Below are 14,745 nucleotides of genomic sequence, written 5' to 3'. Positions count from 1 at the left end.
ATGTCAAGCTTGCAAGTCTGATATAATAGCAGAGTAAAGTGTTTACTTTTCAACAAAAAGGCAAAAGACTGATGATTGTAAAGGTCATACAGGGTCCCCCGTGCTTGTAATATTGGTATTCATCATTGGCATAACAAAATATTTACACATTAGTTAAGTGTTGATCAATTTACCCATAAATCAATACTCTCACCCTAGATTCCCCCTATCTGCTCTGTTTACAAACATGAACATTTTTCAAGGCCTGCCTTATATTGTTAACCCTTTTTTTAGATAATGGCAGACAGATAAACTCCACAATTCTACATAGCCTGCGGGGGTCAGCAGAGCCATGCATTTACTGGGCTTTTTAACACAGAATTCCCTAAATGGTCCTCGAGTTCCATCAAGCACCAATAATGAAATGTACAACAACAACTTCCCCTTACAGGCTATTTTATCTGGAACTGTTTTCTACTGGTGGCTGGGGCCATCAATTGGCTGTTTTATCAGCTCCCCGTTGAGGTTAATATGTGTCATTATGTTTTGTTTATCTGGGTCTCGCTCCTGATGGCCCGACAATGACCACTGATAAATCTCAGGCCCCAGAATCCCCAGCTAAAGCCTCCATAGAGCAGGCCCCCAATCAATACACATGCAGACTGCAGCCGCCGTGATTTCGTGATCTCTTAGCAATCCAACTCCACAATTTTCAGTATATATATATCAAAGCCTTTTTATTTCTTCTGCAACAGTAAAACTCTTACTTCCATTTTTTTTCCCTGTGGAGTCTACTATATTAATTTGCTTCATTTTATTCTTCATTTGGGATGCGGTGTAATTAAGACAAAGCTATAAAAGTTTGTCTAATTAAAACCTAAGCTATCTCCTAATTAATCTATTGAATTAACTCAGTACATCCAATGGACTACTTGATTAGATTTTTTAGTACAATATTGACTGGCCGACAATGCCTTGCAATGTGTTCCTTCTAAAATATCTATTCATAGGGGTCGATCTTTCTTCATCCTAGCAATTTGACATTGTAGACCTCCTCTATGTTGTTTTATGCAATACGAGAACCCATAAGTAAATTGCAAATTGAGTAACATGTTAATTTAAGCTTCTAATATATACTATATTCTCTGTCCCAAGATATTCTCGACTCACATGTTGCCTAATCACTTGATATTTGTAAATACCTCAGGGTTCAAATGATGTTCATTCAAGAGGATGAAAAATTACCAACATTAATACTTTAAAACACCTCCTCTAGATTATCAGGTTTCATACATGGCTAAAAAATGTTTATGGGAATTTTGTATTGCAACAGACCGGAATGATTATATAACGTTATAAAATTGTGCAAGGTATTCCGATGGCAAAAAGATGTCAATATTCCCTATTATAAATCTCTGTAAGAAATCAGTTTTCCTTCCTATGAATTTTTCTGAATGAAAAATGCATGATAATACGATATGTGAGTAAAATTACCTTGGATATTTTTAGTCTCGTCTATTTCAATTACACTTCTTTCACAGGTATGTTTATTTTTACAGAAATCATCGAATTGTGCTGCATAAGTATCTTGGGACAGACTACAGTAAAAAACTTCAATTTAAGTCCAAAAAGAAAACTAGAGTGATGTGTGTGGCTTTGTGTAAAGTCAAAGGTTTTTAGGAAGAGGGGGGATGGGGGGGAGGGGGCATTGGATTGAAGGGACGAGGTAGTGGTAGTTAGCAAGGAATGGTAGCAAGGCCTTAATTAAATTTTTACAACAAGTCTGATTTAAACCACCCCCATCCCCCTCTCCTTAGACTCCAAGAAGGGGGGAGTGGTTATAATTAGACTTCTCTACAACAATCCAGTCAAAAATTATTGTATGGCGGAGCTCATGTACCGGTACATTTATTTGCATACTTACACTTCCTGACAAACAGGTCCACACGACCCCCGAGTTTGTAAGGCCGAGCTCATGCACCGGTACGTTTATCTGCATACTTACACTTCCTGTCAAACAGGTCCACACGACCCCCGAGTTTGTGCAGGAGCCCCATGTACACCAGGATTCGTGCGGCATGGTACTTGATGTACTTGGCGTATTTGGTGCTGTGATTGGTGTAATACCACTCGTCTGACGGCAGCAGAAGCTGCATCAGCATGTCCGAGATGTCGGCGTCGTTCAAGGCCTGGTGATAGTGCGGATTCAGGGCTATAGAGGCCAAGGCTTGGAGGAGAAGACACAGCAGGTGCTGTAAAAAATAAGGTTTCATTTATTTTTAGAAAAAAATTCATTAAACTCACTGTAAAGAGATTTTTCTTGGAATAGATGTCGTCAGATCACCCATAATCTGCTTTTTATTCCATCTCATGCAATGCGTGTACACGTTTCAGATTAAGTAGCTGAACGTGCTTGAGGCGTCATATACATGTATTGTAGATTCAATTGCTTCACACCCAAAATGATTTTAATCATAAAACCTAGCTATGAACAAAAATGTAGGGAAAATTAGTGAAAAAAATGGCAACAATTGTATATTCTTCTCACCATAGAACACCACTTCTGACAGAAAAAACGTCATTCACTGGAAGAGCTCTCATTTAATCCCAAACAGCCAATCGCGACTATTTGGTCATTGTACGAAACAAAAGACAGACATGATCAAGCGCATTTTCTAAGAGTGCACCTAACCTTGCCCAGAAATTTTTTTCTCTCGTTAGGACGCAACCTGACTAAACACAGAGAGGTGATATTTACATTGGGTCCTGGGCCTCTCCACTTCCCCCTCCCCAGTTGACACATAACTGTCATATATTACACAAAACTATCTTTTGTCCTTAATGAAAATCAATATCCCAATTAGAGCCTTGACTAGCTTGATGACAGTTACGTGGTTTGGATCAAGTGTTATGCCGATTGTCTGACATCACTATGCTATTAATTCATTGTAGCTACTTTCATATGCCATGTGTTATGAGATTAGCTTTGTGCATTTAAAGCATTTCAAGGAACAGTTATCACTCTCCTCAACAACTTGTTGTACCCTCTTCATCTTTTTTACTGTGCTTGCAGAATCCATTGCTATTCTCTCCTTCAGCTACACAATTTTATTAGAACACACTTTTACAAAAAAAATTTTTTTTCAAAATCTTCTGGTTAAGGTACCTCACTACATCAAGACACTAAGTCACAAGATGGCGATTTAAATCTTAATTTGTTGAATTGTTTTCATCAATCAATTTGGTCTTATATTATCATACCTCAATGGTTAAAGCTTGTTAACCGCAGATCCGCCTTGGACTTTTGTTCATATTTAACAACTGAATTAAAATTTCTGAAATCAGGACTTTTTAAAATCAAAAATTGCACATTTTTTGCTTATTTGATTCCTATGCTTCTTATGCATCATGTTTTTAATCATAATCAAGTAATATTCTACTGATTTGAGAAACCACTTCAAGATGTAGTAAGCCACCTTAAGTTTCAAAAGAGGCATCTAGTGGATGTTCCATCTATTACGATATGGATATGAATTTTTTTAATGGGCACTGGAAGTTAATATAAAATATCTATAATTCTATTCATTGCATGACGTTTACTTCCGTCATAACATATTTTTATGATTTATGCTTGATGACATAAAAGCCAAGCTTTGATTTGATCCAACCTGGATTTGAACATAGAACCTTGCATAAAAAACTTAAAAACAAGTTTCTCCTTTACACCTATCACTTACTGGATCATGATTGGGATCCAAAGCTTCCACAAGGGTTTTAATATGTCCATCTGCAATAATCCTGTGCTGAACATACGAACCATGGCTCATCACAACTAAAATCCGAGCACTCAGAATTTGTAAACAATGATGCGTGCAAGTCCGTAGTCGGGTGCTTGGTGTGCACTTCTGTCGAGTCCCGATTATGCGCTTGTGCATCGTGATACTGTTGTGTAAAATGCTCAGTATTTGACTAGGGTTGTAGGAAGTTAATATTTCTAATGGGGAAAAATTAAACTGCGGAAGGAGATGTAGCTTTCCCATCTCCGCACCCTCGTCCGTTTTATCACTATGAGTATCATGGTTACCACCTTTTTGAAAGTTCGCAAAAGGCCGCTTAAAAGCAGTGCTAGCACCACATCCCTCTTCATGCTTAGCCGCATTATTTCCAGAGTGTTTGGGACTTTTATGTAAAGTGTCCGAGCTACCTTGATCAAGGTACTCACGTATCGTGCTGTGAGACAAGGCGGAAGGAATTTCGTAGTTTTTGTGGACGATACACATGTCGATAATCCTGTTAACGATACTAAGAGCGGTGAAATGCAGAGTCTGACCGCCCCGCAATAGTTCCAGTGCGGCCGTGAGGAGTTTGGAGAGCTGGATAAAGAGTTCATATTTTTCATCAGGGACCCTTGTCTGTTGTAACTGATCATAACAAGTCTAAAAGAAAAATAATTCATTCTTAAATAAAGTATATGTAGCACTTTTTTCTTTTTAAAAAGGTTAGAAATAAAAGTTTTTCATTTGCTGTTACACTAAGAAACCTCTTTCATTCTTATGCATGCATGCCTCAAAATTTAGCTAGCATGCAAATGAATATTGATGATAATGGTAATATAGCTTTGATATTGCATACTTTACATATTAACTGTACCAGTTTATTCGAAATTCTACCTCTTTAAACTATCTTTCCCGCCAACGTCTTCTCTACAAAATGTTTTGTTGTTCTGCAAAGTTTGATAGAGAGCCATTTTGGATTATATAACCACACTGGAGTGACTTAAAAGTATTACTTAATATTTCTAAATCACTTTCATGTGGTTATATAATTCCATAATCCATTTAAATCATAAACTTTCTGTATTTGTAATTTTTCAGTAAAAAGGCAAACATGGTTTAAAACAAAAAGCATTGCTTAACCCACTGATGAATTTTAAAAAAACAACAACACATAGTGCTATTGAAAATACAATTGTCTTGCAAAATACAGAAATATTGCTAAACTTGGAACATTGCTGTGATTTTAGCAGACTGCCATTAAGCAAATAAGACCAATCTATTAACAGAACAAACATGTAAACATTGGACAAATTAAATGATTTATGTACCTCAAGACCAAATTACTTAATAAATCTATCAGATAAAATTGGATTACTGAGACCAATCCCACTACTCTTGCTGATGTTGAGAATGAAGTTAAAAATTGTCATTAGCTGCGCATTACCTGCAAGATTTGATTAAGTAGTTCATTGATGGCTTTCTCCACCGACGGACACTCCGAATTGTCTGTAAGCGTGAGCACAATTCTAATGTAATTTGTCAGTCCATCCAGAAGTGACGTTATGCACTCCTTGTTAGCCCCTAGTTTCTTCAGAGCGTATAGGGTTCGTTCTGCCTCTTCGAGATTGGACTTGTCTGAAGGAAAAAAAGATATACATGTATAATATATACTGAAAAAAAATCAACAAATTCAAAATATTCATATCCTTTCTTTCATATATATATTTAGTATTTTAAGAATCAGTCGTAACATCTAACATACATAAAAAATTTCATTATAATATGAAAATCAATATAAATAAAATATACACTGCAGTTCAAAAAAAAAAATCTTGGTTTTTTTTCATATTTAATAATAAGTAATTTCTGAAATCAATGCACAATAACAAATAACAATACCCCCCCACCCCTTTCCAGTGAACGTTATATAGATAAAGGATATTCCAAATCACCTCTCATTGTTACCTAAACACCTATATTCCTTGTTAAATAAATACATGTGTGTTAACTACAAAACCAAACAAAAAACTAAGTTCACCACTGTATGAATACACATGTAAACCTTGGAAAATGAATTCATCTCTTATACATTCCATCACTGAAATGATTTTGAAGCGGTATGGCCTAATAACAAAAATTTTATCAGCAAAGAAAACATATCGTTTGAAGTTTCCGATTGTGGATACATGTGTTCTTGCAAGCCTTTCACATGTGTACATCTGTTCACAGCACCTTATTTATGTATACGTGGGGTTTATTTTTTTTCAGAAGAACCTAGTAACCTTAATTTGTTGCTATTCATTGTTGTCTGGGGGCCTTAATAAATGACTTTTACATTTAAATGCTGGAAAAATGAGGAACAAACCAGATTACACCAATCAAAAGCAAAGATATCACTCCTGATTACAGAGGTATAGTTTGGGTAACTGATTAGTTCAAGGGCCAAGGGAATGTTTGAATGACAGCAAATGGAATACACTGATTGGTTTATTTGTTGACAATCTAGTAGCTCATGATGATACCCAAAGGCACGTGCACGTACTATGGAAAATACTGAATCTGCATTTCTTGTTTCTTCTGAGGTGAGTGGGTCAAAGACCTTTTGTTTGGCTTTCTTTAAAACAGAATTTATTAATTGGTCTGCATGGGCAAGAAGGAAGGGGGGGGGGGGGGGTGTAGAAAGAGTTAGATGGTGTCTGGGCTCCTCCCCCTCCAAACCCCAAAAGACATATGTTATGCACTTTCAGTATAAAAAAATATGTATTAGCAGAACATCTTTGACTGGTCTGATCTGCTTGTATTTTTTATGTCCATAGTGTGTATTAATTTACAATAAAAAACATAACTTTTTAAAAATCTATTTCATTTAGGTTACTCTATTGGACTAGGTCCTATCATTGTCTTTAAATTAAACAAAACTGAAAAAAATTATAGATTTATTGGAACCATTAGGTTCTGAACATATCATTAGATATCATATTTCAATAAAAAAGTTAACTTAACCCTTGAAATCATACCCTTATGTTACAAACATGGCTTTAAACAATTAACTCTTAGTTAGTAACATATGATCAGATAAAAAAAACAGCACTAAGTTTATGTTCAGTCTACCCCAAGCCTTAAAGATAGCAGTGATTTCTCTCTACATTCTATCACAAACTTTGTGATTGTTTTAATATGGATAGCCAATGTAATGTCTGATAATGTATATTGTTTAAGCCTAGGCATATTGATACTAATAATTGCTGATGCCCTGACCAGCTGATGTACTGATGTAATTCACAAGTTTTCAATGTGTTGGCCAATAAAGGAGTGTACTACACCTAATAAATAGTTTACGCCTGCAGTAGTCCATAAGTTTTCCGACTACTGGTCAATAAAGGAGTGTTACCAATCAAGTTCTCCTGCATTAACAATTGACATAATTGGCTCTATTTTTGGTCAGTATTTAACTACAGTGCCCCGCATTCAAAATTCCTTGTTAAATCCTTGCTAATTGCCAGATTACCAAAGAGATCCCACTAGATGGAAAGCAATGCCAGGTTTGGCACTAGGGTAGGGACACTCCAGTAACCTACAGTACTGGTATGACACCAACAATCTTCCTTCTGTGGAAGCAGAACTATTTACAATTTCAAAGTCATGTTAACATAAGGATGTATCCGCAAATATCCTGTAAGCGTATGTCTATCTACACTGCGGAATACACATTTGGTGTAATTTTAGTTGTAAAACAGATAAATGTAACATTAAAACAAAAAATATAGGCCTATATCGAGTAATATAAAAATCAACTCTCTGAAAATACACACTAGCCCAATGATCACCATTTGCAAAAGATAAGTCGTAAATAATTCATCGCATGATATACATTACAATGACAGTGCAACATCGAATAACAATCGTAATATCTGAATAGCTTTAAAAACAATTGTTACTCACTAGGACTAGTCTCTCATTCTTTTTTAATACAAAAAGAGGTTTCACACCTCAGTCATGTCTCGCGGGAACTGTCACTTCTCTGTATTACGAGCCCGATGCTAAATAATTAATCGGCACGGAAGTCATCGTAACGTCATTTACTATACGTTTATTTCGATGTCGTAAATTTTTTTTTACTCAGTGACTCATTGTTTATGTTTAGACTGTCTCTTTATGCATTGGAAATGGTTTTCATTTCACTGATCGTTTGATTCCATATAGCACACAAAAGCTTCTATAATATTTAAAATTAATCCATATTTTTACACCCGTTTCTATGATAACTCAGAGTTTTATCCAATTTACAGTTGACCTTTTTAAACTTTCAATTTTTAAAATGCATTTTCGTACATAACCTTAGGTTTAATCCAACAGTTAAACTTTGCAAACCCTCTAACATCATGTTTGTTACAACGATTGACAATCTTACAAATCTCGCAAATCTCTATAGTACTCAAGGGACAGATATATACACGTACATTGTATTCATTTTAAAAAAATTCTATTAAACTTCGAGTTAAACAGTTGTTTAATCCAACAGTAATTAAGCCGGTTTTTTTTCTCAACATCTCACCACACTCAATCTTTTTCACATCTAGGCCTATTTCAACTTACCAAATGGCAAGTTCAGTCCAGTAGTACAATGTAACACCCATTTTCAGGCTCCGCTAACCTCCAGCTCATACCATTGCAACTTCTTCAAACATCGGTTTAATAAAACCTCTCTGAGACTTTTTAAATTTTTAACCATCTACATGCGTATCTGCAAATCCCACTATTACCAAAAATTCAATCAACAGTTAAACCGTATTCTATATATTTACAAAAATTGCTTCTGGAGTAAACTTAAATGCTACAATTCGTTTATATTTCTTTAGAATTAAAAGTGAGGAATTGATATCCGCGTAAAATCGCAAAATACACGTTTTGTATATTTTAAAATATCGCTTTTATTTTTCAGACAGGATTGAAATATCATAATGATAAAAACTAGGCGTTCGCGATTTTATATTTTTGCGATTCGGTGCAAAACGTTTGAATCGCGGAATTAAGTACTCGCGTAAAATAAGGAATCTACAGTATCACAGTTATCGCCCAACACTAACGTCAGCTTTGATCTTTACCATTCATTTCACGTACCGTTTACCCAGTTTGATCGTTTACACCTCATTGCAAAATTGCAAACCCCACATATGGTATTACTTTTGATATCCATTTGTGCAAATGTTGGCTAACCTCAAGTTTAACATTAAACAAACCCCACTGATTAACCGCGTTTGATTATTTCGACAGCCTTTACAGGTTCATTGTATAATCAAGGTAACCCTTTACTTGGGTAGAAGATGAGTGTATACAAAACAGAAAAACGTTACGTTAATTTCTTACCGGGCCATTTCACACACTGGCTTCGTTTGCCCCACAACTTGAGGAAATAATCCGAATTCTGTTCGCTATCGAGAGGAGGGGGGTTCCCTTCCCTCCTGCACACCCACGGTTCCGCCAGCCCAAAGGTGGCTCTTTCGTGAAACATGTGTACCTCGTGCAAGAGACAAAGCTGGAATACTTAATGTTTTCATTCAGTTTAATCCTCTCCCACATGAAACCATCGAGTTAGACAATAGACCGATAGAGACTTCCATTTCTATGAATTATGCGTGCAAGCTCTGAAATTTTGGTTGTTGTTTGTTTGGGTTTTTCCTAGCGCCACTACTACTGTCTGTGTCCCATCAAATGAAAATGTAATACAATCCTGGAGGCAATGAAATTTGCACGCTCAAATGACGAGGAATCGAGAAAAACAAACCAAACACACTCTAGATCCGGCGAGGCTTTTTTTTTAAATTGCAGTTGAAATAACTAATAACGACTCAATATATAATACCAAATGAGAGTCAAAGAGGCAAAATGGCTCAAATAAAATGGATAAAAGTACATAAATCACAAATATCTAAATATTTTCCCGGAAATACGGCTTTGTAAACAAGCATCGACAGAGAGGTGGGTCCACTGAGAAATGTTATGAATAAACAGGACATCGTCATCTTGTAGCGTATGATTCTGCAATTGAAGTTAATGAATATTTGTATACGTACACATCTCCCAAAGATTTAAATACGAGCGGCTTACTCCATGGGGACAAGTGTATGATCAACTTGTTTGATATTGATTCTGTCAATTCTAGTAATGCTGTGCTATTTAGCTGATTCTACCATTTTTATTGCCCGCCAAAGGACATAATCACAGATTCCAAAACAAAAGATCACTAAACAATCGCTCGACTTTGCGAACAACCGGTATTTCCCAACTATTTTTTTTTTTGCAATTTTAATCATGTTCCGTCTAGACTTAACGGCATACTATTCTATTAGGCATGTATTTTTCTTTTTTTGAAACGAAAAGAAATAAAAGCTAGCACAGTATCTACACCTTTGTTGTTTTTTAGCATGTTTTATTTCCATTCTTGATGAAACATTACATAAATCTGCTTTTGATTACACATCTTCAAGGCCAGTATATCAAAGGGATCAAAAGCACCTGAATGCGAAACCAGCCAAAGTTCGCAAAGTCCGTTGTGTATTTCATCGATAACATACCCTGATCGGTACATGTTTTTAAAAAAAAATATCTCGAACACTTTCCAAAATGTTTTTAAAATATTAATTTTTTTTGCAGATGAAAACCTTGAATAAATTTGATATTTCCTCATTCATAGCTCCCATGAAAGCTAATTACCACACACATCTACAACACAACGTCACGCAATGGCATTCCACAGGATTCCAATAGGTCACACTGTTGTTTCGGAGGAAAACGGCGACAGTACAACAACTGCAGTGCGTTTTGCTCCCGGGGGGTTACAGAAATCGTTTGTATCATACACATTACCTCGGTACTTTGTGAAAATCCGGAGTCAAAATGTGAAATTGCACGCAACTATATTGGATTTTCTTCCCTTTTCAAGATTTTTGATAACGTTACACCGACTTGGAAAACAGATCAGCCCAAGTAGCAAACATGTTTTCCCTTCTTCTTGTTCTTTTTGATATCATCGGCTTATCAATTTGTCAGAAAAATTGGACAAACAAATGCTCAAAAAGTAATAATCATTTTCATTTTATTAATGACGCGTTCAATCTAATGATCATTTTTTTTACTCGACGACGTAATGCAGTCGGGTTCTTGTTTTTCAAACGCACTTTACTAACAACAAACCGTACAAAATAGCATTACCAACCAAAAAAAACAAACAGTCGCACCTAGCTGTTTTTTGAATTCTTTGTATAATTGATTTATAATCTGTTATAAACAACAGCTCTGACAAACAAATACAAAGGCTATGACAAAGTACATCAGATCATACCATTTTGTTAAGAATCCTCTCGATACAGCATTGGAATATGACAGACCATATGAGACAAACAATTCACGGTTTGGGTATCGTCAAAAAAATATCCAATGATTAACACGCCTTATTATTTTTTGTGCTACAAACTATAATTTAGAAAAGAACAGACCATAATGTTATATTTTTGTGATTTAATTTAATACATTAAAAATAATTTATATATGTATACTAATACATATAACAGCGCTCTTCTTTTGCAGGAGGATGAAACAGTCTAAACACGGCCATAATTATCCAGCTCGTTTGATTTACCTCTAATCTTGAACTTAGGTATATATAGAAGACAAAATAATCACCTTATCATACCTTGTTAGGATTGCAATCACATCTTTTCTGGTTTTTCCGACAGAGCTGGGCAAAAACGCGTTTTTTCCGAGCTCTGCCAGAAAGCAAAGAGAAGATGCGATTAAAAAGATTGTTGTAAATTTTGAATTCTATCAACAAGATATTTGTATTCTGGATGCTAGTAAATACGAAATTGACGGCTGAAAATATTGATTATTTACTAGAAAATATATATTTTGAATTTGTCAAACGGCATCAGCTTATTGTAGCTTTTTTTTCATTGGCTTCGCCGCTATCTTAACAAGATGACAGCAACATCATCAAAACTAGAAATTGCAGAAATATAGTCATGTTGAAAATGTTCTATTAGCTGGCATCTAGTCATTAAGGCCACCACCATTTATACCACTAAACAACTTATTACATGTATATTGAACACCACTAAGGATTTATCACCTTGCAGCACCACTGCGACCACATGCAGCTTTAAGACCATTAACACCACCACCAATAGCTCCACTAACCAACTTATCATAATGAATTCCACTAAGGATATATTACTACACTACGAATCCATCAACACTATCACCGCCACTAATACCACTAACCAACTTATTATAAATACCACAAAGGATAAATCACTATACAACACCGCATCAATCACAACTTAACGGCCATTAACACCACCACAAACCACAAACAACTAAACACATCTAATGACATCAATACATAATACAATAGTTATCATAACTATACCGCCACTAACATTACCACAATGTTAACAACATGCACCACTTAGTGCAAAATGGTAGCGTAGGGATAAAAAGAGGATATGAACCTTAAGTCATATATAGATTTCATACGCTGAATATAATAATGATCGTTCATAGAATTACGGATGCATTAAGATATTCTATACCAATTCATATTGGTGTAATATAAAAAAAATTGAACGTATAAAGGTAACAATTAATATCAAATCAATATACCAATAAGTGGTGATAAGATGTCATTGTCAGTGGTGGAGAAATGAATGTTCTTATATAGTAAGTGACAGTTTTAAACATTCGCGAATGATTTTAAGAAATGCCATTGTTTTTCTTTATCAAAACCCAAGAGTTAACGTAAATTAAATATATAGTTTACGAAAAATAAAGTTATGGTATAGATGCCAAAGGGTTCTTAGACAGTGAAGCTATGTGAAATTATAACAAGGATTTAGATATCGAAACAAGATATAGAATGTCTTATGTAACAGAACAAATATTTATATTACAATCATTCAAGTGCAAAGAGATGTACATCTCACTAAATAAACTTAACACATTGTGTACTTAAAAAAAGATAACCCATACCCCCGTAGATTCCAACAATGGAATGCTATTTCTTGAATTAAACAATTATTCTTCAATAGTATCGCTTCTACGACTTTGACTTCCTGTTAACTGCGGCCGCATATCGCAGATTTTTCAAGTAACTTTTTTTCTTGAAACAGTTGCGCATTCCATTACAAACCCATTAACATTTGAAGCACTTTTCCTGATGTAAACTATGAGAATGTTACACAAACATTGCGATGTTCGCAAGCATTGAAGGTAAACAATGAAACTGCTTGCTTCTGCCGTGTAGACTTGAAAGAATATTTATTCATCTGGAGAAACAAGACTGAAAAAAATCACTTTAAAAAACCTCTTAAGTGCAGACATACTGAATAATGTGGAACATTTTGAATTCGTACTGGCGCAATTTTCGTGGACTTCTTTAAAACCACTTGACCACGAATATGGACTTTATCAAATTATGGAATAATTATGTTAAAGTATAAAAAAATTTAGAACCAATTGGAAATTATTTAAAAATTGGCAACCCCAAAAATTGGCCTATTTAAAATGAATTCAAATTAAAATTTTACGTAGGATTAAGTTTTTTATATGAATTTTAAATTCTCGTTCTTTTGGAACTGCAGTGTTATGGTTGTTAATTAAGCTTCTCCCTTCCCCAACTGTAAGTAGAGATGTAATACACATTAAGAATATACAAATACAAGATTCACCCACATAAAATCGTGACAAAACCAGGACAATAACTGATATTACACAACGGTTTTCTCAGCAACGACCCGTTTTTTAGATGACTAGAAATCAAGTTTATCAAATTAGACATCCAAGTTTTTCCGTCAAAGGATTCAAATTGCTGTTTATAGATTGAAAAGTGTGACAACATTTCAAAGTCTCATGTGAGCAATATTATCCTCTTCAAGAGCTGAATGTCATTTTTGTTGGATTTAAAATTGCAGCATTACTTCTTATAGATTTGATATAACACAGATTTGAAAACCCCTCGGTAAAGTTAAAGAGTTTTCCGTTGTTATCTGTTATTTATAAGTATCGATTTCTGTATGTTATTTTGAACTTATGAAGAGGGGTAACCAAGAAACTGGGATCCAACTTACAAAACACTGCTCTTTTATTGAAAGTTTTACCTGACACTGAATTCTCCAGAAAATGACGTCATGTTGGGCACAGATCAAGGTAAACTTATTGCTCTGTAGGTTACTTTGAACTTATGAAGATAGTAGGTAACCTAAAACCTATATACAAATAACCCTGATTTTTCCAGATGACGATGTCAGGTTGAGGACAGATCAATGTAAACTATATGTACTTTGTAGTGACAGATGTAAAAAAAAAAGCGCTCAGAGCATCTTGCATACCAGTGTCTATAGAAGCAAAGGTCAGAATCACTAGGATATTATTGAAAGTCATTAGTATAAGACGACCGATATAAAATGGCACTACTTCCAATATTGACAGCATTTCTGATATGATATATAGGCATATTTGCAAAGATGGAAGACTCAAGAAATATATGTTGAGAGGGAAAGGAGGGTTGTGTGAAATTTTTTAAACAGGTGAGACCTGTTTTCCAGTTCATTACGAAACGGATATCGTAAGCCTGTCTGAGAACCAGCGTTACCGCCTTAAATCTGCCTTATGACTAGTCCTCTTACTGAACAGTCAGTCCGACGTTAATGAGACTACACCCCAACAGTCACGAGTAAAACTAATATCTAATATATAGCCTTTCAATGGGCTGAGAGGTAATGTAATACTCTTTATATATCCTATGATTTTGTCTAATCGTGCAAAAGACACACGATGAAGGTGACGAAATCTAATTTGGTCGAATTCTCGATATACCGGTATTATTTAAGGTTAGTATAATTCATTAACATATTTGTAATTAATTAATTTAATTTGTAATTAATTTAAAAAAAAAAAATAAACATTCCACAAGAATTAACGAGTGTATGTTGTA

At 34.9% G+C, this 14,745-nt stretch overlaps 1 protein-coding gene across 1 annotated transcript in view; it reads right to left on the bottom strand.

The window, feature by feature from the left end:
• Nucleotides 1–14,745, bottom strand: part of LOC105331084 (uncharacterized) — a 109,598-nt gene that overhangs the window by 47,323 nt on the left and 47,530 nt on the right. The window contains exons 4-6 of the mRNA XM_066069080.1: nt 5,200–5,390; nt 3,717–4,415; nt 1,985–2,231 (exon numbers count right to left, since the gene is read on the bottom strand). Coding sequence (XP_065925152.1) covers nt 1,985–2,231; nt 3,717–4,415; nt 5,200–5,390 — 1,137 coding nt within the window. The remainder of the gene's footprint in view (nt 1–1,984; nt 2,232–3,716; nt 4,416–5,199; nt 5,391–14,745) is intronic.

The sequence above is a fragment of the Magallana gigas genome, chromosome 8 (assembly GCF_963853765.1).
Source record: "Magallana gigas chromosome 8, xbMagGiga1.1, whole genome shotgun sequence".
NCBI lineage: Eukaryota > Metazoa > Mollusca > Bivalvia > Ostreida > Ostreidae > Magallana > Magallana gigas.
This window is presented reverse-complemented; position numbering and strand designations above follow the sequence as displayed.